This window comes from Saimiri boliviensis, chromosome 20, assembly GCF_048565385.1.
Source record: "Saimiri boliviensis isolate mSaiBol1 chromosome 20, mSaiBol1.pri, whole genome shotgun sequence".
Classification (NCBI taxonomy): domain Eukaryota; kingdom Metazoa; phylum Chordata; class Mammalia; order Primates; family Cebidae; genus Saimiri; species Saimiri boliviensis.
The window spans coordinates 5,491,105-5,513,020 of NC_133468.1; the positions used below are offsets into that span (position 1 = coordinate 5,491,105).

The following is a 21,916-nucleotide window of genomic DNA, read 5'->3' on the forward strand; positions in this document are numbered from 1 at the left end:
GCAACTGGTATGCTGCGTGCATGTATGTGTGCTGTGTGCATGTGTGTGGTGCTTTGTGCATGTGTGTACTGTATACACACATGTGATGTATGCATATATGTGATGCTATGTGCATATGGTGTGCTGTGGGCATGTGTATTGTATGCATGTGTGTGGTATCATGTACACATGTATGGGGGTAAATGTGGGTCTGATCTCCATCTGGGCTGGCCCAAGGATGAAAGAAGGCATCACCGATGGGATCCCCTGGAAGCAGGGCAAGAGATATGGGTGCAGGTTATTTGTGTGGGAGGGGATCCTGGGTGGCCAGCCTGGTGGCGCCCCTTTGGGGAACTGTGCAGGAAGCGTCTCAGAATTCTGCCGGGCAGAACATTTCCCTATGTCCCCTGTGCTTTCAGGTTGCTCTGGTATGAAGGCTGACCAGACTTCCAGGACTTAAACATTCTTGAGGCAGAAATGCAGGAGCTGGAGGTGGTCACTGTGAGGTTCCACCACAGAGCCATTGCTCACTGCACCGAGAGCAGCCAGGGAGCTTGAGATACAGGTGCAAATATTGCCGGCTGCAATATTGCCGGTGCAACCCTCGGAACACTCAGATTCCTGTGGCTCCTCTGAGTCCTCGACGTCGCCCCTCACCCGGTTAAGCCTCACAAGGAGGCAGGGCTGCTGGGAGTGACTCCTGGCCCCACCTGCTGAATCATTGGCATGAACAGTCCCAAGTGTCCTGGAGTGTGGGTTTAGGTCTGTGGAGTCCTTCTGGGTCCTGGGGGAAGCGTCCAGCAGAGTGAAATCTGCAGACACAGGAAGCACCTCACAAGGGTACTCAGCCCTAAAGCTTTGGGGAAGTTGTGACTCAGTGGGGCCATCTGGTTCTAGCTGGAGGCCAGAGGAGGGATGTAACCCTCCTCTTTCCTATAGGGTACCCCAGGTCACCTGTCACACCTGCAGAGGTTTCGTCTCTCCAGGGCTGTCAGATGTTACTATGTGTGGATCACCTGAAATGCTTAGGAAAGTGGGGTCTGGGTGGCCCTGCACTGGGTGTCTGTAATGAGTGGCCCAGGTGAAGCTGATGCAGGCTGAAGACGAGCAAACTCAAGAAATGCTGGTGTAGAGGGATCCAGGCTTATCATCCCCATCTGTGGCAGGCAGAATAATGACCCCTAAAGGCCACTTGTTAATCCCCAGAACTGTGGATATGTTACCTTAAGTGGCCAAAGAGACCTGGCAGGTGGGATTAGGTTAAGGATCTTGAGATGGGGAAATGATCCTGGATTGTCCCGGCGAGCCCAGCATCATCACAGGGGTCCTTACAAGTGGAAGAGGGAGGCAGAAGGCAATTCGGGAGGCAGCAGTGGGAGCAGGGGCTGGGAGATGCTGCCCTTCTGGCTGTGGACGAAGGGGCCCTGAGCAGAGGCATGTGGGTGGCTGGAAAATGCTGAGAAACAGATTCTCCCCAAGGGCCTCCAGAAGGAGCTGGCCCTGCTAACACCTTGCTTTCAGCCCATTGAGACCCACATGGGACTGCAACCCGCAAAACTGTACTGCTTTGAGCCACTAAGTTGGTGGTGATTTGTGACAGCTGCAATAGGAAAGGAAGACACCATCCCACAAGAGAGCTGGGAAAAGCAGGTGACTCGTGCAGGTGACGCCCAAGCCTTCCACACCTGTCACTGGCTGCCCTGTGTTGGGGGGGGACCTGTGGGATTGGGCTTGGGCTGCCCCCCTCCCCAGAGCCAACAGCCTGTCTGGGCAGAGTGGTCGTGAAGCAGTGCTGGCCTTCCCCGGGAGCTGGCTGACTGCGCACATCCCATAGTGCCCTGCCCAGACTTCTGACTCAGAGGGCTCAGGCGGGGCTGGGGAGTCTGAGTCTGTTAGCAGGTGTACCAAGGGTTCTGAGTCCAGCCACGTTTGGGGGCCATTGCCTCAACTGTTTCCTTCTTGTACATTATGGCTGGACCTGTCCCTCTTCTCAGAAGGCCCACAGACAACTGGAATGTACCACAGGCTGTCAGGGAGCAAGGGCACCCATGTCCTTGGGGGAATTGGCCAGGGGTGCCCAACTGTGTTTGCTCATTTAGCACATGTGAATCAGGCACCTCAGTGAACAGGCTGATTCTTACCTGTCCACAATGGCAAAGTTTTTAGGTTCACAGGACAGAAAAGCTCCAAGCAAGAGTGAGGGGCTGCAGTGAACGTGGGCAGAAGGTGCTGCAGGGAACTGTGGCGAATGTGGCAAGTGTTTCTGGTGGGCCACATGTGTGTGAAGCACTGGCGGGGGCCGTGGGCAGGAGACCCTGCAGGACTGCAGAATTCTCAGCTGAGGCAGGGCCCCTGCAGGGCTGAGACCTGGGCAGGCGCACAGGCCCTGGGCGCGTCTCCATGTGAAAGTTCTAGGTAATTTAATGTGTTTGTGTGTGTGTGTGTTTGAGTTGGAGTCTTGCTCTGTTGCCCAGGCTGGAGTGCAGTGGCACAATCTCGGCTCACTGCAACCTCTGCCTCCCCGGTTCAAGTGGTTCTTCTGCCTCAGGCTCCCAAGTAGCTGGGACTACACGAGTATGCCACCATGCATGGCTAATTTTTGTTTTGTTTTTTTTTTTAATTAGTAGAGATGGGGTGTTACCATATTGGCCAGGCTGGTCTCGAACTCCTGACCTCATGATCTGCCCGCCTCGGCCTCCCAAAGTGCTGGGATTATAGGCATGAGCTACCATCCCCGGCCAGTAATTTGATCTTTGAATTTGTGTTTTCTAAGTGAAGCTCACTGGAACCACAGAGTATGCTTGTGAAGAAACACGTTCACCCTACGTGTCCACGTGACTCCTTGCTACCCATTCACACTTAGGGCTCTGGATGCCCCTGTACACAGGGTGCTGGTGGGGTGACTGTTTCAGTCCGCCCAGACTCAGGCCACTTCCAGGTAGGCACATTACTGGACAACTGAGTCAGCAGGGCACTCACAGCCCCAGGATCAGAACTTGCCCAGACGGAGATAAGACAATGGCGTCCTAAAAACCACAAATGACCAAGTGACCTGATCATGACGTTTCTTCTTTTCTTTTCACTTTCCAACTTGTATTTTAGGTTTGGGGATATAGTGCAGGTTTGCTACATGGATAAATAGTATGTCATGGGGGTTTGGTGTGCACTTTATTTCATCACCCAGGTACTAAACACAGCACTTAAGTTGTTGTTTTTTCACCCTTCTCTCACCCTCCGCCCTCAAGTAGGCCCCAGTGTCTAGTGCTCCCTTCTTGGGGTTCATGTGTACTCAGTGTTTAGCTCCCACTTATACATGAGAACATGTGTATTTGGTTTTCTGTTCCTGCATTAATTCACTTAGGATAATGGCCTCCAGCTGTATCCATGTTGCTGTAAAGGACATGATGTCATTCTTTTTTACAGCTGTGTAGTATTCCCTGGTGTACCACATTTATCCAATCCACCATTAATGGATACCTATGTTGATTCCATGTCTTTGCTATTGTGACTAGTGCTGTGATGAACATCTGCATGCATCTTTATGATATTTTCCTTTGGGTATACAGGGATTGCTGGGTTGAATGGCACTTCAACTCTTAGTTCTTTGAGAAATATCCAAACTGATTTGCATGGTGGCTGAACTACTTTACATTTCCACCAAAGCTTTCCTTTTCTCTGCAACCTCGCCAGTATCTGTTTTGTTTTCTTTGGTTGTTGTTTTGAGACAGAGTCTTGCACTGTCGCCTGGGGTGCTAGAGCGCAGTGGTGCAATGGTGTACTGCAACCTCTGCCTCCCAGGTTCCAGGGATTCTCTTGCCTCAGGCTCCTGAGTAGCTGGGATTACAGGCACCCGCCACCTTGCCTGGCTAATTTTTTTTCATATTTTCATTATGTTGGCCAGGCTGGTCTCGAACTCTTGACCTCGTGATTCGCCCCCCTCAGCCTCCTAAAGTGCTGGGATTACAGGCGTGAGCCACTGCACCTGGCCTGTTATTTTAGTAACTCTGACTTGTCTGAGATGGTATCTCATTGTGATTTTGCTCTGCACGTCTCTCATAGTGATGTTGAGCATTTTTCCATGTGCTTGTTGACCGTGTATGTCTTCTTTTGAGAAATGTCTGTTCACATCCTTTGCCCATTTTTAACAGGGTTGTGTTTCCCTTGTTAATTTGTTTAAGTTCCTTATAGATTCTGGATATTAGACTTTGTCAAATGCATATATTGTCTTCCATTCTGCATTTTTTTCTGTTTACTGTATTGATAGTTTCTTTTGCTGTGCAGAAGCTCTTTAATTAGGTCCTGCTTGTCAATTTTGGTTGCAATTGTTTTTGGAGTCTTTGTCATAAAATCTTTCCCACAGCCAAAGTCTAGAATGGTATATCCTAGATTTTATTTTAGGATTTTTATAATTTTAGGTTTTCCATTTAAGTCTTGAATCCATCTTGAGTTGATTTTTGTATATGACGTAAGAAAGGGGTATGGTTTTAATCTTCTGCATATGGCTAGCCAGGTATCCCGGTGCCATTTATTGAACAGGGAGTCGTTTCCCCATTGCTTGTTGTTGTCAGCTTTGTCGAAGATCAGATGGTTGTACGTGGGTTTATTTCTGGGTTCTCTAACCTGTTTCATTGGTCTATATGTCTATTTTTATAGTAATACCATGCTGTTTTGGTTACTGTAGCCCTGCAGTATAGTTTGAAGTTAGATGGTGTGCCATCTCTGGCTTTGTTCTTTTTACTTAGGATTGCTTTGGCTATGTGGGCTCTTTTTTGGTTCCATATAAATTTTAGAATAGTTTTTTTCCAGTGCTATGAAAAATATCATTGGTAGTTTGATAGGAATAACACTGAATGTAAATTGCTTTAGATAGTTTGGACACTTTAATGATATTGAACATGTAATGTTTTGTGCCATCTCTGACTTCTTTGAGAGTGGTTTGTGATTCTCGTTGTAAAAATCTTTCACCTCGCTGGTTAGCTGTACTCTTAGGTATTTCATTCTTTCTGTGGCTATGTGAATGAGACTGCATTTTTGATTTGGCTCTCAGCTTGGATGTTACGGTGTATAGAAATGCTATTGATTTTTGCACATTGATTTTCTATCATGAAATTTTGCTTAAATTATCAGATCCAGGAGCCTTTGGGCAGAGATAAGAGGTTTTCTAGGTATAAAATCTTACCTTCTAAGAAAAGAGAGAATCTGCCGGGCGCGGTGGCTCAAGCCTGTAATCCCAGCACTTTGGGAGGCCGAGGCGGGTGGATCACAAGGTCGAGAGATCGAGACCAATCTGGTCAACATGGTGAAACCCCGTCTCTACTAAAAATACAAAAAATTAGCTGGGCATGGTGGCACGTGCCTGTAATCCCAGCTACTCAGGAGGCTGAGGCAGGAGAATTGCCTGAACCCAGGAGGCGGAGGTTGCGGTGAGCCGAGATCACGCCATTGCACTCCAGCCTGGGTAACAAAATCGAAACTCCGTCTCAAAAAAAAAAAAAAAAAAAGAAAAGAAAAGAGATCTGATTTCTTCTTTTCCTCTTTGGATGCTTTTTCTTTCTCTTGCCTGATGCTCTAGCTATGACTTCTGGTACTATGCTGAAAAGGAGTGGTGAGAGAGGGCATCCTTGCCTTGTACCAGTTTTCCAGGAGAATACTTCCATCTTTTGCCCATTTAATATGATGTTGGCTATGTGTTTATCATATTTGGCTTTTATTATTTTGAGGGATGTTCCTTTGATGCCTAGTTTGAGGATTTTTTACATGAAGCGATATTGAATTTTACCAAAAGCCTTTGCTGCATCTATAGAGATAATCATGTAGCTTTTCTTTTTAGTGCTGTTTATATAATAAATTACATTTATTGAGTTGTGTATATTGAACAAACCTTGTATCCCAGGGATAAAGTCTACTAGATCGAGGTGGATTCGCTTTTTGACATGCTGCTGGATTTGGTTTGCAAGTATTTTGTTGAGAATATTTGCATCTATGTTCATCAGGGATATTGGCTTGATGTTTTCTTTTTTTTGTTGTGTCTCTGCCAGGTTTTGGTATCAGAATGATGCTGGCCTCACAGAATGAGTTAGGGGGGAGTCCCTCCCTTGGCCTTGATTTTAGGGAATAGTTTCAGCAGGACTAGTACCAGTTCTTCTATATGTCTGGCAGAATTTGGCTGTGAATCTGTCTGGTCCAGGAATTTTTTTTCTGGCTGATAGGTTTCTTATTACTGATTCAGTTTCAGAACTCAATACTCATCTGTTGAAGGTTTCCATTTCTACCCAATCATAGCCTTTCTTACTCGGGTTGCTTCCCTGTATCAGTCAATCACAGAGCCAAAAACAGTGACAGAAAAGGAAAGGGGAAGATGGGGCCACCTGTCCTTCCTTTCCCTGTCAGTCTTCCATACCCATCAGTAAACTTCAGGTGGAGAGAGTGGGTAGAATGTGTATGGGTCAAAAAGCGACAGTAATGTCTCCCTTAACACTGGGGACGCATTCTTAGAAATGTGTTGTTAGGTGATTTTGTCATTGTGAGAACTTCATAGAGTGTACTCACAGACGCAGATGGCACAGCCCACTACACACCCAGGCTGCGTGGCACAGCCTATTGCTCCTTAGCCACCACCTGTACAGCAAGTTGCTGTACTGAATACTGTAAGCAATGGTAACACAGTGGTATCTGTGTATCTAAACAAAACATATTTATTTATTGAGATGGGGTTTCACTCTGTTGCCCAGCCTGGAGTGCTGTGGCAGGACCACAGCTCACTGCACTAGAACTTCTGGGCTTAAGTGATCTTCCCACCTCAGCCTCCTGAGTAGCTGAGACCACAGATGTGTGCCACCACACCCAGCTAATTGTTTCATTTTTCTGTAGAGAGGGGGTTTCACTATGTTGCCCAGGCTGGTCTCGAACTCCTGGCCTCAAGCGATCCTCCCACCTCGGCCTCCCAAGGTGTCAGGGTTACAGGCACGAGCCACCACAACTGGTCTCGAAACATGGAAAAGGTAGAATATGAATACAGTATTATAATCTTATGGGACCTCTGTCATATGTGGTCTGTGGTTGACTGAAATGCCATTATATGGTGCATGACTGTAGCTGAGTTAGCCTTATGCAGCGTTGACCTGCTAAGAATGAAATACTTATGCATGTGTAAGCTACACAAGGCAAGTTGTGTAATTTCAGTGATTCTGCAGAGGCATTAGATGCTTTTATATTTGTATTTAAAACAAGCATTGAACAATGCAAAAACAGTACAGTTCATCTTACATTTTAATGATAATCTCATATTGTAAGTTTTCTTTACGTAGAATAACATTAAAAGGCACATAAAATGCCAGGACAAGGGGAGACAGAGTGAGCGAGAAAGGAACCAAGTGCTTTAACAGTCACAGCACGACTTCCCTCATTTCCAAACCCTGCCTTTTCATTTCACTCTGGGCCCCCCAAAATTATGTAACCGGCCCTGGGATGAAGCAAGTGCCTTTGCCTGGATTTCAAGAACTGCTCAGGTCTGTCATGGAGGCAGGCTGTGAGGGGGCATCTGTGAGTACTCCGACTGTGTTCCACTTGAGAACAAGTCATGTGTAAACACAGGCCAGGCCAGAGAGCTTGCTGCCTTCCCATGAGAGAGCTGCGGGGTAGATGGCCTTCCATGCCGCTCCTCTCCTTCTCCCTGCTTTGAGCTTGGTAGGGTCTGAAACCGAAGAGGAGGCAGTGGCATGGGAACAAAATGAGGGGCAGGGAAGGACCCTGTCTCTTTGTGCGATATTGAGCTGTTGTCTCTTGGCTTCAAGTCTCGCTTCTACGCGCAGCCCCGGCTGAGCTACACATCTCTCCATTGTCAGCCGACTCTTTGTTGACCTTGGAAATGGAAGGTTTTAGAAGGAGACAAGAAGGCACTTGCTCCTTCCCGTCATGCCCACTGTCTTGAAGGTGGCACGTCAGCAATGGCCCTTCACGCCAACAGTGGTGGCTGGTTCCAGGCTCGACTTCATTCTGCTCTCCCAGGACAGCTTCATCGCCGCTCCCACAGGGGCTACCAGCAGCCTGGCCATGCTGCTCCCCCCCAGATCTGGTCCCCTCTCCGTGGGGCCCTTCTCTGAACTTTCATGCTCTGATAAACCCAAATTCACTCTTTCCTTTATTCCTTAACCCCAAGTTCCTCCATTCAATTCTTTGTTGAAATACCTACTGTGGGTCCTGTTTCCCTGACTGGTCCCTGCCTAGTGACCCAACTGGTATCAGGAAATAGATCCTCAAAGACGGGGGAGCTCAAATCTATAGTGCAATGAGCCAGTCAAGTGTGAGACTTTCCCAGTCCTTCTTATCTCCTGCTCCCCACTTTGACCCTAGTGGAATAAAAAATGCAAGCTAGTAATAAAAGAGAGGAGGGAGAGAAGCAAAACATGGGGACGGGAAGGAATATCCCGTGCCACCTTCCCTGCCTTCCTGTATACTGACTACCCCAAACAGAAAAGGTAGAGTATTTAGCTCTGAATGAATTTGGCAAGTTTGAATGTAACACAGCACTAGCCATTTTAATTACTAAAGTGAGACTGAATTTTTTGCTTAGACTGTTTTCTGTTTTCTATGAGAGACCAGAAAGGTCATGGGATCTATCAGTGTTTTCAATCAATTCTTCCCCCACTGACTGTTAAGGAGACAGGGAGTAAAACACAATTGCCTATTAATTATGTCACATAGGCCCTGCTTATTCAACATACTGGTTATATTTGATTTTATGTTCAAACATACCTAAATTAGATGATAACACAAACAATTTAAAGCAGCACTGAGATTTAGTACAACTGTTTTTCTTTAAAAAATTTCTGTAATTTAGGAAACTTGAATATAGACTTGGTATTAACTTTCGTTTTTAAAGATACATACTGGAAAGTTTAGGGGTAAAATTTAATAATGTCAATAAATTATTTAGTAAAGAACATATATTAGTCAGCACAGGCTGCCATAACAAAGTACTACACACTGGGTGGCTTAAACAACAGAAATTGATTAAACAGTTCTGGAGGCTGGAAGTCTGAGATCAGGGTGCTGGCATGTCTGGGCTCTGGTGAGGAGACTCTGCCTGGCTTGTGGACGGGTGCCTTCTCCCTGTGTTCTCACATGGTCTTTCCTCAGTGCGTGCAATGTGGACAGACCGACCTCTTTCTCCTCCACCCACCCTTCTAGCCTCATTGCCTCCTAAAAGCTCCATCTCCAAATAAAGTCACATTGGGGGTTTGAACTTCAACATAAGGATTTTGGTGGGAGACACAATTCAGTCAAAAGCAAGAGATATTTTTAAAAAATGTTAACAACTGTTAAGCCAAGGAAATAAAAAAGAGTATTCATTATTCTATTCTCTCTTTCCTGTATGAAAGAACATTTTCATAATAAGTCAAAAGGGCCTTTGCTTCTGGACAGGAAGTTTTAATGATAAAACAGTGGCAGACCAGTGTTCCTTCTGAAAACCAGAAAAAGCTGAACACATTTTCAAAAATCCTGTGTTCAAAGGCACCAGAGAGTCATGGAAGCACAAAGACCAGATGGACTAAAATTCCAGAGGGGAAAACCCTTCCAAGGTGAACTTGGTTCTAGGCATGGACTGGGGAAAGGGGATTTAGAGAAGACAAAGAAGGAAGAGAACCAGCAAAGCTTTTAGCAGGTGCAGAAGACTGGAGAGTTGAGGCTAATTGCTCCCTAAAGCATTTGCTGAATTCTGAGGCTCTGGGATGGGTGGGACCTGGGGTGGGGATGTTTAACATACAGTAAAAAATTACTATACACTATGTACTAAATTACTGTACACTATATAAGGCCACATTACAATAGATGTCAACCCACCAATGACTCAGATACTGAAATGCGCAGATAAGGACTTTAAAATAAAAGTGCTTTGAAAAAAACAAAATAACTATGGGTCAAGAAAATAGAGGAAAAGATGACCAAACTGGTAAAAGGACCAAAAATTTTACAGATAATTCAAATCTCTGAAAAAGAATGGGTATAAGGCTTGAACAGGAACTTCACAAAGGAAGATATCCACATGTCAATAAACATGAAAATGTGCTTAACTTGAATAGTGTTCATGGACTGCAAATGATAACCCTACCAAGACCATTACACACCCACCAGAATGGGTAAAACAGATGGGTTACCTTACCTTAAAATGGGAAAAGTTAATAGCAACCTGAATTCCTATCTACCACTGGTGAGAATGTCAATGTAAATGAAAAAATGACTTGAGAAATCACTGGGCAGTATCTGCCGTGGTAGGCAGAATAATGGCTCCTTAAAGATGTCCGCTTCCGAATCCCTGCAACCTGTGATTATGTTATGTTACATGGCAACGAGAACTACAAAGATGTGAAGTTAAAGACTTAAAATCAGGAGATTATCCTGAATCATCTGGCTGTGCCCCATCGAATCACATGAGCCTTTAAAAGCAGAGAGAAAATTATCTGGCTGGAGCATATATGCAGTAGAAGGGAAGACGGATTGCAAGCATGAGAGACTCGTCATGTATCTGCTGGCTCTGAGATGTAGGGACACTTGTAAGGACTGGAGAGAGGCCTCTAGAACTGACAGTGGCTCCCAGCTAACAGCCAGCAAGGAGATGGGACCTTGGTCCTACAACAGCAAGGAACTGAATTTGGCCAGTAACCCAAAGGAGCTCCGAAGGAAGGGAACTGTGGGCACTCATCTCCTGCCTCTCTTTCCCTGACTTTAAGATGGAGCCAATAATACTAACCTCATAAAATTGTCAGTATTACATCAAACATGTTCAAATACATGATGTGCGTAGCTATTCTTCTTGAGCCAATTTTGGTACTTTGTCTTTCTATGAATATCTGCTTCATGCAGATGATCACATCTGTTGGAACCCTGTGTGCCTAGATTTCTTTCCTTTCTGTTTTGCATGTTACTTGCACAGACTTTTTTTCTTGATCAGTGCTGCTAGAGATTTGTCTAAGTGATTACTCTTTGGGGTTTTGCTAATTTTTTCTCCCGTTTGTCTTCTGGTTTCTTGATCCCGGCTCTTTTCTTCATTATTCCTCCTTTTTTGCTTCCTTGGGCTTGCTATGTTGCTCTATTCTCTGTCTCCTGAGTTGAATGCTGAACTCATTTTTGTTGTTGTTTCGTTTTTCCTTTATTTTCTATTTATTTTTTTAAGACAGAGTGTCGCTCTGTCACCCAGGCTACAGTGCAGTAGTGCGGTCTCAGCTCACTACAACCTCCGCCTCCCAGGTTCAAGCGATTCTCCTGTCTCAGCCTCCCAAGCAACTGGGATTACAGGGGCTCACCACCACACCAGGCTAATTTTTGCATTTTTAGTAGAGACGGGGTTTCGCCATGTTGGCCAGGCTGGTCTCAAACCCCTGACCTCGTGATTCACCTGCCTCGGCCTCCCAAAGTGCTGGGATTACAGACGTGAGCCACCTTGCCCAGCCTACATTTTTTTTTTTTTTTTTTTTTTAGAGAACAATAAACACTTTTATTACATGGGTGGAGACAGGGATGAGGATTTATTTGCCTTTCTGGGCCTTGATTTTCCTAAGCTAGAACTCTAACTCCTTGCCCTCTAGCACATAGCCATCCGCTCAGCCACACTGTCCTGGCCTTGATGTGATGCACACGAGAAGCTTGCCCTGCTGAAACTGCTCCTCTGGAAGACTGATGATTTTGGCATTCTTTTTCCTTTCATCATATTTCTTCTGAATTTTTTAGGTCATTTTTTGTTTAAAATTCTCTTTTTCCTCGGGAATCAGCTTGGCCCCTTTCTTGTGGCCCAGGAGCAGCACACAGTAGGACTCAGACCACGGTTGATACGGTGTGTTGTCAATGAGTATGAGGCAGTTCTTCACCAGGGTCTTGGTACAGACCAGCTCATTATTGGATGCATTGTAGACAACATCAGTGATGCTTGTTTTGCAATTACAACGCTCTGAGCCCCAAGAGAAATTCACCACATCCAGCCTCGGGGCAGTTTTTTTTTTGTTACCTCCCTGCACACAGACTGTGTGGATGTGGCAGGGACTCACCTCTACTTCTTGTGGCAAGGCTTTCTCTCGTCCCTGGTCTTGTGGTGCTTGTGCCAACTGTCCCAAGATGCCATTCACTCAGTGCTGGCTGGAAAGACAAATCTGTCTTATTTCTGATAAATGTATTCAAGCCTTAGCAGGTCTTACCAAAGTAGCCACATAGTTTGTTGAAGCCACACACTTTTAGGAATTTCACATTTTTCCTCATGATTTCCTCTCTCACCTGGATTGCTTAGTGTATTGTGAGCCTCCAGATGTGTTATTTTAAAATTTATTTTGAATTTTATCACATTATCCTATGATACTGATTTTGGGATTTATTGAGACTTCCTCTGTGGACTGATACAGGTGGCATTCCCCTAAGGTCCCTGTGTTGAAAATAATTTGCCTGTTGGGTCTAGTACTCTCTCTGAGCCCAGGTGGAGAGCTGTGGCGTTCCAGTCTTAGAGATCTTTGCTCCTTGTTCGCTGGCCTGATCTGTCCGTTTCTGAGAGGGGGGCATTCAAATTTCAAACCAAACTTTTTGGTATTTTGTTTCTCCCCATGGTACTATGAATCATCACACACACACACACACACACACACACACACACACACACACACACAATGTATTATACATAAACTACATGGGTGCATGTTTTGTAATTTTATATTGTTTTCTATTTGCTCACAGCCCTTAACTCTTTCTGATTGTGTGTTTTGGCCATGTGCATTTATTTTAACTACTGGTATGTTAGGGCTTACTTACGCTTTTATTTCATTTTTCCTATTTACTGCATTTTCTGATAAGAACAGATACTATACCTGATCTTAGCCAAAAGGCCAAGAAGCAAGGATGATATTTTTCTTCTCCCCTTTTCCTGAATTTCCTTCTGGCTCAAGCAATGAATTTTAATTTTCTCTATCCGTTTTAACAATTTAAAATGTTAGGTATCCCACAAACCCAGGTATGGCCCTAATCTCTCACATTCCTCTGGTCTCTCTCCCTGTTTCATCTCCACCTCCATCAGCAGAGTTGGTATCATTCTTGGTGCTTTATAATTATGAAGCCTTGTGGCCTACAAAAGTGTCCAAAGGTTCATGAGTTACTCCTTAGGCTTCTCAGAAGTCACACTGACCGTTAGTAGTTTCTCTGAAGTCAACACAAACACATTCAGCTGCATGCAAGCAGCTCATTACAAACATTATTACGTGGCTATGTGTGCTTGTGTCTGTCTATAAAATACATGAGTATACCTCATGTATACATGAAGTTAAGAGACTTTTAAAAATGTGGTTGCTTGTAAAACATCAATGGGGAAATTAATGACTACATATCAGTATAAAGGCACGTATGTACTTATGCATGCATGTAGACAGGATATAGCAGGTGGTGAAATAACATTTGGGGAATCTGGGTGAGGAAGAATTCTTTGTACTATTTTTGCAACTCTTCTGTCATAAGTTATTTCAAAATTAAAATTTAAAATGTAATGAGGTCAGTCAACAGGACATGGGACTCAGTTTTGAAGAGCTTCCCTGACTAGTTTTGGCAAGTCTCAAAAAGAGGAATGAAAACGTCAGAGAGATAAGGTGTGATGCCACCTGAGGCAGCTATGAAACCAATACCACACTTTTAGCTCTGACCACTAAAGGGAAAGAACAAGGTACGGGGCTGCCTTTTGGCTGAGGCTACCTCAAGGCCACCAAACAGACCTGGCTGACACATGGGAGCTCTCGCTTGACAGCAAAGTGCCAGCACATGATGGCAACAGGACAAATTAAGGAAATCACTCTTCCCCAAACACTCAAGAATTCTTGCTCGTGGCCAAGATTGTCAACTGAGGCCAATAGCATGAAAATGGTGGATGTAGCACCCCCAAAGGAAGCCCACATGGACAACTTCCTCTTCACAGGGAAGAAAGTGTGACTATGTGATGGAGGCCTGAACTGTCACCATCCTAACCAGTGGTCAATTTTAGTATCATTGGCCAGGTGTGGTGGCTCACACCTATAATCCCAGCACTTTGGGAAGGCTGAGGATGGAGGACTGCTTGAGCCCAGGAGTTTGAGACCAGCATGGGCAACATGGTAAAACCCTGCCTCTAAAAAACATTTAAAAAATAAAAATAAAAATTTTGCATCACTGACAGTGGGTTAAAAAGATATGAGATGTCCTTTGGTGTGAATAGGAAGGACACAATATCACTTAAATGCATTACAACCAAAAGATGCACGTGAACCTAGCAAAGCTTTAGCTGTACCTTCCAGATTCCAGGAAATCCTGGGGACAGGAAGTAGGTCAGGGCAAACTCTTAGAAGCGGCCACACAAAGCTGGAGGGTGCATATCCTGCAGGACACCCTACCTAGTGCCGTAAGTTGGTTCCAGATCAACCAGAAAGCAGGCGCTATGAATGCATGGGTGTTGACTAGGTCCTGGAAAAAAAGGCAAGGGATGCTCAAGGTGATAAATGTCTGAAGTTACACCCACCATGAGCCAGGTTTCTGGCCTGATGGAGAAATTTTTGTAGTCGTCAGGCAACAAGAGAGCTGCCTGGCATTGGCTGTATGGTCTTTTGTGGAATCACAGTCACACAGCCTTCAAAACACATCACTTCTTTATTCAAGATGAAACAAAACAAAGCCAGTAAGTGTCCTGCTCTTCCTCACTCTGACCTGTGGACACTGAGACAAAACTAATCATGTTTCCTAAGTGGCCACGGGATAGCAAAAGTGTGGCTATCAAGGGGGTGGCTGGAGCTCACCACCTGCCCCTCCCAAGTAAAAATAAAAGAATGTACTCTGAGGTCCAGGGCATGGTGCCAAACTCGTTTCTTTTTCTTGAAACGTGACTAGTAAGTGGTGCAGAGAATGACGCTGAACTATGTTCATGCTTTCTGTGATCCATACATCAAGCTCCTTCTTGGTGACCTTGCAGAAAGACATCACTTTCTGTGGGCTACGTGGCAAGGCTGCTGAGCTGAACTCCCCTGCTGACAGGGGAGACCACAGCCACATGAACCTGTCCTGATGACTGCCTGAAGGCGCTGTTGCCAAGGTTGCTCACCACCATGCAGATGAAGGTTCAGGAGACAGGTTCATGCCATCGGACCACAGATGTCAAGCTGGCAATGTTCATGATGATGACAGAACTGGGATTGACTGCAGCATCACAAAATTCAGGAACTGAGATGGACCTAGACACTGTGTAGGACATGGCTCTCAAGGATAAGGCCACCTGAGAGTGTGTTAATTAATGGGGGCCCTTGGAGGGTGCCCTGCTCAGGCTGTGTCTGGAATACTGTGTCTACTACTGAGCCCATATTTTAAGGGTGCAGCTGACAAGCAGGCCCTCAAGGTGGATGGCTCCTAGAGATTTTTATTTTTAGAGAAGGGGTCTTGCTCTGTTGCCTAGGCTATAGTGGTGTGATCAGTGCTCAATGCAGCCTCAAATTCCTGGGCTCAACCAATCCTCCTGCCTCAGCCTCCCCAGTAGTGGGTTTTTTTTTCATGTGAGACAGGATTGGATGAACTTTGAGTTTAACATAGAGGAGGGAAGACTGGGAGTTGACCTTTCCAGCTAACATATTAAAGCCTGCCATTGAAAGCAGGTCAGACTTGCTCTGTTTTACTCAGAGGAAAGGTCTAGGACCCGTGGGCAGAAGTTACGGGAGCCAGGTGTCAGCTGAGTTTAAGAAAGAATGTCTTAATAGTTAAAACTACAAATGACTCAGTGGGAAAGGAATTCCCTTCATATGAACAGGGGCTGGGGGACCAGCTGTGAGGAACTCTTCAGGTTGATTCTTACCTGAAGGGGAGTGTGACCCACAGAGCCCCTCTGTGTATTGCACTCTAGATGGGCAAATGAAGCTAACTTCAAAGCATGCTTTAAAAGTGTGTGAATGAAATTAATTTCAAAGCACATTTATAAGTTATAAGAAAATCACAGGGAATTTCAGGGAAGAGGAGAGAATGTGTTTTTGGAGAATTAATTTAAAATAGAGTTTTAAGTGAAAACGTTTATTTCAAAGCTCAGCACAGAAGTACTCCTTTGCAAGTAAGAGATTGGTTTAATGATAGCTGTGTCCTTGTACATTTCCATTTAGCTCCTGAGTTCCACATGGAGGAAGTGACGGAAGTGACCCAGTTCACTGGAAGAAAGTCCTTGTCTTTTCTTTCTGCCATCAAGTAAGAAGGCCAACCAGTGCTGGGGCTGAGTGATGATGCCCTGTTTACACTCAAGATTTGTGTACAAATGTCAGGGCCAACAAGGGCAGAAAAGGCAGCAGAACCCTCCTGAGTCTCTGCTCCCCCTGAGAACATGAAGCATCCAGGAGCTATGTCTAGAGAGGGGCTCTCTAGCCGGGCACAGTGGCTCATGCCTGTAATCCCAGCACTTTGGGAGGGCCAAGACAGATGGATTGCCGGAACTCAGGAGTTTGAGATCAGCCTGGCCAACACGGTAAAATCATGTCTCCACTAAAAAGACAAAACTTAGCTGGGCATGGTGGTGCATGCCTGTAATTCCAGTTACTCGGGAGGCTGAGGCACAAGAATAACTTGAACCTGGGAGGTGGAGGTTGCAGTGAGCCGAGACTGCACCACTGCACTCCACACTGGGCAACAGAGTAAGATTCCATCTCACAAAGAGAGAGGAGAGGAGAGAAGTGAGAGTGGGAAGGGGAGGGGGAGGGGGAGGGGAAACGGGAAGGGGAAAAGAAAGGGGCTCTTTACATGGTATCTGCTGGGGTCCAGGGTTCCTCTAAAACCTTGGCAAAAATTCTGTGCTTATGGTATTTTTCTCAGGAGAAAGTCACAGATGTCTGCGGATTCTCGAAAGTGTTTATGACTGAGAAAGACAGAAGAGTGAGATTTACAAGGACCTGCTATGAACAGGGTCGGGGCAGACCCACCACTCCTTCTTGGTGCTGTGAGGTACCCAGGCACCCCTCTTTTCTGGGGCTCAGGCCTCCTCACTGTTGTAGGGTGAGGGGTTAGACAAAATGATTCTGGATTTTCCTTCCAATTCTAAAATGCCATGAAAGAGAATGGAAGAAGCAAACACTCTTGTTCACAGTGACCCTTGGGAACCCATAGCCTTGGTCATTCTAACTTCGGAGGAGCATTCAGTCTCCAGGCCTTGAAAACTCTGCCTATGAGCAGCTCCCAAGGGCCGAGACACGCATCCCTCTTACATCACGGTCACATTCAGCTGCAAGGAGATGTGACTGACCACTCTGTCACTGTTATTACTGATTTTGTTACCAACTTTCCTTAATAAAACAATATTGAAGTACTGCCTTATTGTCAAAGATAATCATCTTATGCCTAAATTCAGGTAAGTAGCCACAGAATTTTCAAGATGATGCCAAGTAGCTAATTATAAAGTTATTTTGAAATATGGGCACTCTCCCTGAAACCGCCCCCCCCCACCTATATGTATTACTTTAGTCAACAAATAGAAAGCATTTCAGTCCTGCCTACAGTGAAAGAGGAAGGAGGGGACAGGATAGAGAAATGGAACCCAGACCCAGACCCCAGTATCTCAAGAAACATCTTCCTTCTCTAAAGACTTTGAAAAACACAACTGATACTCATCTCTCTGGAATGATTCTAGTCCTTTCAGGCAGAGAAAAGAAAGTGAGCCACCGAGGGTCCTTCTACTCCAGTGGTCTTAAGTACTGAACAGCCTAAAGTGCTTCAAAAACAGATGCCAGATGAACTTGGCTCACCCCATGCACAAAGCCACAAGCACCATGAATAACGTTAAGTAACATAACTAAGGCTGACTGGCGACTTCTCCTGGCCACACCTCATGAGCCAACAATTATACCAATACTCTGAATTGTACTTGCATATTGGTAAAGTCAAAACTTACTGCCAGTACTTTTGAAAACACAGAGTTAGGAATCTGCAGAATATTTTCAAAAAGAAAACAAACACATGTTTCTGCCTTTCAGTGTGAAATCTCTTGCCAATGTTGATTAAAAGCATGACACTTTAACATCTACCCATGTTCATGTTAAGTCTGTCATCAGAGATGGTGATGTAGAAATATGTAATTGTCATTTAAAAAACACACAAAATTGAACATGCTATACATTATCTTTTAAAATGTAGTCTGTATTATTTTCACCAACCAAAACACACATAATATATTTTATTATAAAACATTAGGCAATGTTACTTTTGAGATATGCAACCTAAAAGGTCACACTTGTATTTATTACCAGTAGGAAGTATGGGAAAAGTTACATTCGAAATCAACCAGACAGACTTGTACGTCGTTATCATGACTTACACAGCATTAAATGCAGGTTGAAGCAGCACCCACTCAGTGTTTCAGACACGGACTCAGTGTGGGCAAGGGGCCCTGCAAGAGGGCTTTCTCCTCTCAGTACTGGGGCTCTGTGTTTCACATCCCAAAGACAAGAGCAGAGCCCCGTTTCCATCTCCAGGCCCATGGCTGATACAGTATGCACAGCCAGTGTTTCTAGACTGCTGTCCTGCTCAGATGTAACTTTGTCTGCTCTCTGGACTTTGCACTTGAAATTAAGACCCGGACATAGGGGAGACAGTCACTTCCTTTTTGACTGAAAACTAAGCCAACAAATGAAACAAACCTAGTCTAAATTCCAGGATAATAATAAATTACCTGGTTTATAAAAATACATGTCCAAAATAGTTACTTCCTGGGTTGTGTACAATATAAATTACAAAAATAAAATAGAAAAGATGAAAACTTGAGCACATTTTTCAGTTCTTTAACCAACATCAGCATTTATCCATAGAGATCAGCTTGAAACCATTTGCATGGCACCAGGACCCTGGCAAATCTAGGCTCAGCAGGGAGAACCGTGAAGCTGAGGTGAGGTACTTCTGTGGAACTTGTGGCCTGTCCTGGGCACACTCACCTCTACCTGGTGGAAGAGGGCCTTTCCAGGAAACCCTGTCCACACCGTCACAGGCTCCATCCATGGCAAGTGGCTTGCTGAATGCCCAGAGGAGCGAGTAGAAAGCCAGTCTGCAGGTGCCTCATCCCCCATCCACGTCTCCCGGTAAGGGGAGCATCACACAGTGCAGGGCAGCTCCTGCATTTTCAAACCTCTCCCTTTCCTTTGTTTTTCCTTTTAAAGATAGATTTAGTAAAGTCTTTTAAAAGAATGTGTATTAGAGAGAAGGCCATTTTAAGATGTTTATATAGATAGATAGATAGCCATGTAATACATGTTTCCGTCTCAATCCAAGTTATTATTACCAATTTGTATTTCAAAGTGTCTAAATGACACAATATAAAAGAAGTATTTGTTATTTCATATTAATTTTGCTAATCAAGGGTTCCAGTTTCCAGTGATATGACCAAACAATAAGACATAACTGGTGCAGAGAGAACCATATATTTTAGATAATATTTATAATAAACTTTCTTATCACAGTTCCTCCTCAGAACACATTCTATAGAATGTTGACCAAAAAGCTTTCAAAATAATTGAACACAAGATATGAATCAGCAACAAAATAAGCTCAAGGGAAAAAACATGGGCACAGGTAGGCAAAACGTGATCATCATAGCTCCATTTCTGCAGTGACACTTACATACTCAGTATCTTAACGAATTTTGAATAATTTACATATCATAAAGTATCAATTTCAGGTGAGCAGTTTTAAGTCACAAAATATTCAATAATTAATTATTACTCTTTGTGGTATTTCCTTCATATCCTCTGAAGAGTTTCCCAGAACATTCATGGATTTCCCTTAGGAAAAGGAATGCCCCCAAACAATGCAAAACAACTATAGCAAATAGGCATCTGAATCTGCCTGGCATCTGAAAACAGACCAAAAGAGGAATTTATCTGCTTCTTCCAATGAAGAAAGAAAATCAAGAACGTGGTATTGGCAGAGGGAAATTGAATGAGGAAAGGTAAGTAAAGGCGAAGGAAGCACTTAGGATATGACTGCAGTGATCTCTAGTGACCATTTTGTAAAAGTCTACTTCAACGTTAGGCCATGGATGCAGAAATCTATCTGCCATCATATTACTGAGATGGAGTATTACGTGCCTAATACAGAAGGTGAAGTTCTAGGTAGCATTTAAAATTCATATTAAGTCTAGAAGACCAAGAAGAAAAAGAGATAAGGTAGCTAGGATTTCAAGCAGCACTAAGCAAAACTTAAAATTTTATCATGCAGTAAAGCTCAATGTACAACCATCCCAGACAAGACAATTTAGAGAAAACAAGGTGTCCACATAAGTGTCTTGGTTTTAGCTGTGATAATTCTCAGCCCAAACATCACAAATATAGGAAAAGCTATATACTTTATTTATTAAATAGATTTAATTATATGTCTTCTGAAATACAAAAGAGAATAAATCATAACATAAAAGGGAGCAAGATATAATAACATCATGACAGCCAATTAATAAACATAAATCAACTTTTTCTGGACAGACACCAAATTACTTAAGAGGATTAAGAGATAACTTCAGAAGCAGCACTACCTGGAAGATTATTTGGCATTTAAATACTGATTTCCAAAGTGCTAGATGGGCAAGTCCAAGCAAGCATTTGTGGTCACATGCACATACATCTCAACAGTTACAGATGATGAGAAACTGTCACTACTATTACCATACAACTCTAAACAAATTCACCTATTCTAACTGCTCACCTGAAATGATCTTGAACAAAATCTCTAGAAATGTGGCTTGCACTTTTTTTCTTCAGACATATTCTGCCTCATTTTATAATCTAAGCAGGCAATCCTATTAGATCTGAGTAGGGCAAGGCATTGTGTTTCTTACATGCAGAACATGGAGTTTTTCTATTTGGTTCCATCAACTCCCAAGCGTTTCAGGCCCATGGAGGTGAGAGTTCCTTCGGTGATGACAGGTTTACTATTTCTAACTTATCATCGACAACCTTCAAGGGGTCCCGTAGAGGCATCGAGACTGCTGTCTGTGTCTGAGGCCAGTGTCTGCTCAGTGGACATGGATGAAATGTCATTGATAGATGAAGACTGAGAAGGAGTGGCGTTGCTACTTACTGCTGCATCTGTGCTAAGAAAACCAAATATAATAAAATCTGAGGCACGACATTGCTGCAAATCCAGGTAACGAGACTTCAGGCCATTTCTTGGCTCTGTCCTTTTGCAGTTTCCCAATCCTAACTATGAGTACAAACAAGAAGTTAGTTGGCTGGACTTTCTGAGCTTTTCCTTGAGTCTTTCTTTGGGCCCAGAATCCCATATTTCTATGTCTTTCCTTGCAAGATTCTTTTCTTCTCAGTGGCTAAACATACATGTGGCCATGTATAAGCATGTTAGCTACTTAAGGATACCTGCTTCTTTCAAGTAGACATCAAAAGGAAACAGCTATATTTATCTGAAAATGCAGTATCACAAAAGGCTTAAGCTTGAATAGGATTCATGTGTCACCAGACACTTGAATTTATAACATAAACACTAATCTACAGAAAAAAAAGCACCAATATTCAAAGAAATCTTTTGCAATAAACAGACTGCATACTAGAAAAAGGAAAAAAATTAGTGGCTTCATATTTTTTATTGTTTTGTAACTCCAGAAAACTGATATTTTAATCTTTTAAAGCAAATGAAACTATCCTACTTCTTACTCTCCATATTTTAGTCTGGTTTGAATAAAAATACAACATGCAGACTCTCTTGAGATCGACGCCTGCAGTCTTAAATTTGTGCTTAGTTAACAAGCACTTAGGTTCTTACTGAAGTTATGTAATCTCTAGATGCTTGACACATACGTCATGCTGAATATAAAATTCAAGAATACAAAGTAAGCTGTGCTCTCTGCACATCCGCACGCATGTGTGTGCATGCTTTCCAATGGGAGTGGGAGTGAGACAATAAATATAACTTGAGCGTTTTGTTTAGTAAACAG

At 43.9% G+C, this 21,916-nt stretch overlaps 1 protein-coding gene and 2 pseudogenes across 9 annotated transcripts in view; all 3 read right to left on the minus strand.

The window, feature by feature from the left end:
* Positions 1 to 7,318: 7,318 nt before the first annotated feature.
* On the minus strand, positions 7,319 to 18,027 carry LOC141582464 (small ribosomal subunit protein eS8 pseudogene; annotated as a pseudogene).
* Positions 12,755 to 12,854, minus strand: LOC120360458 (U2 spliceosomal RNA; annotated as a pseudogene).
* A 99-nt stretch (positions 18,028 to 18,126) lies between the features above and the next one.
* MAPK9 (mitogen-activated protein kinase 9) overlaps positions 18,127 to 21,916 on the minus strand; it is a 54,996-nt gene continuing 51,206 nt past the window's right edge. For 4 of the 9 annotated variants that reach the window (XM_039460426.2, XM_039460428.2, XM_039460431.2 and 1 more), the window contains one exon: positions 18,127 to 21,056. In XM_039460426.2, coding sequence (XP_039316360.1) covers positions 20,914 to 21,056 — 143 coding nt within the window. In that variant the 3' untranslated portion in view covers positions 18,127 to 20,913. Of the gene's footprint in view, positions 21,062 to 21,916 lie in introns of all 9 variants that reach the window. The other 5 variants (XM_039460427.2, XM_074390461.1, XM_074390462.1 and 2 more) reach the window with 2 other exon arrangements.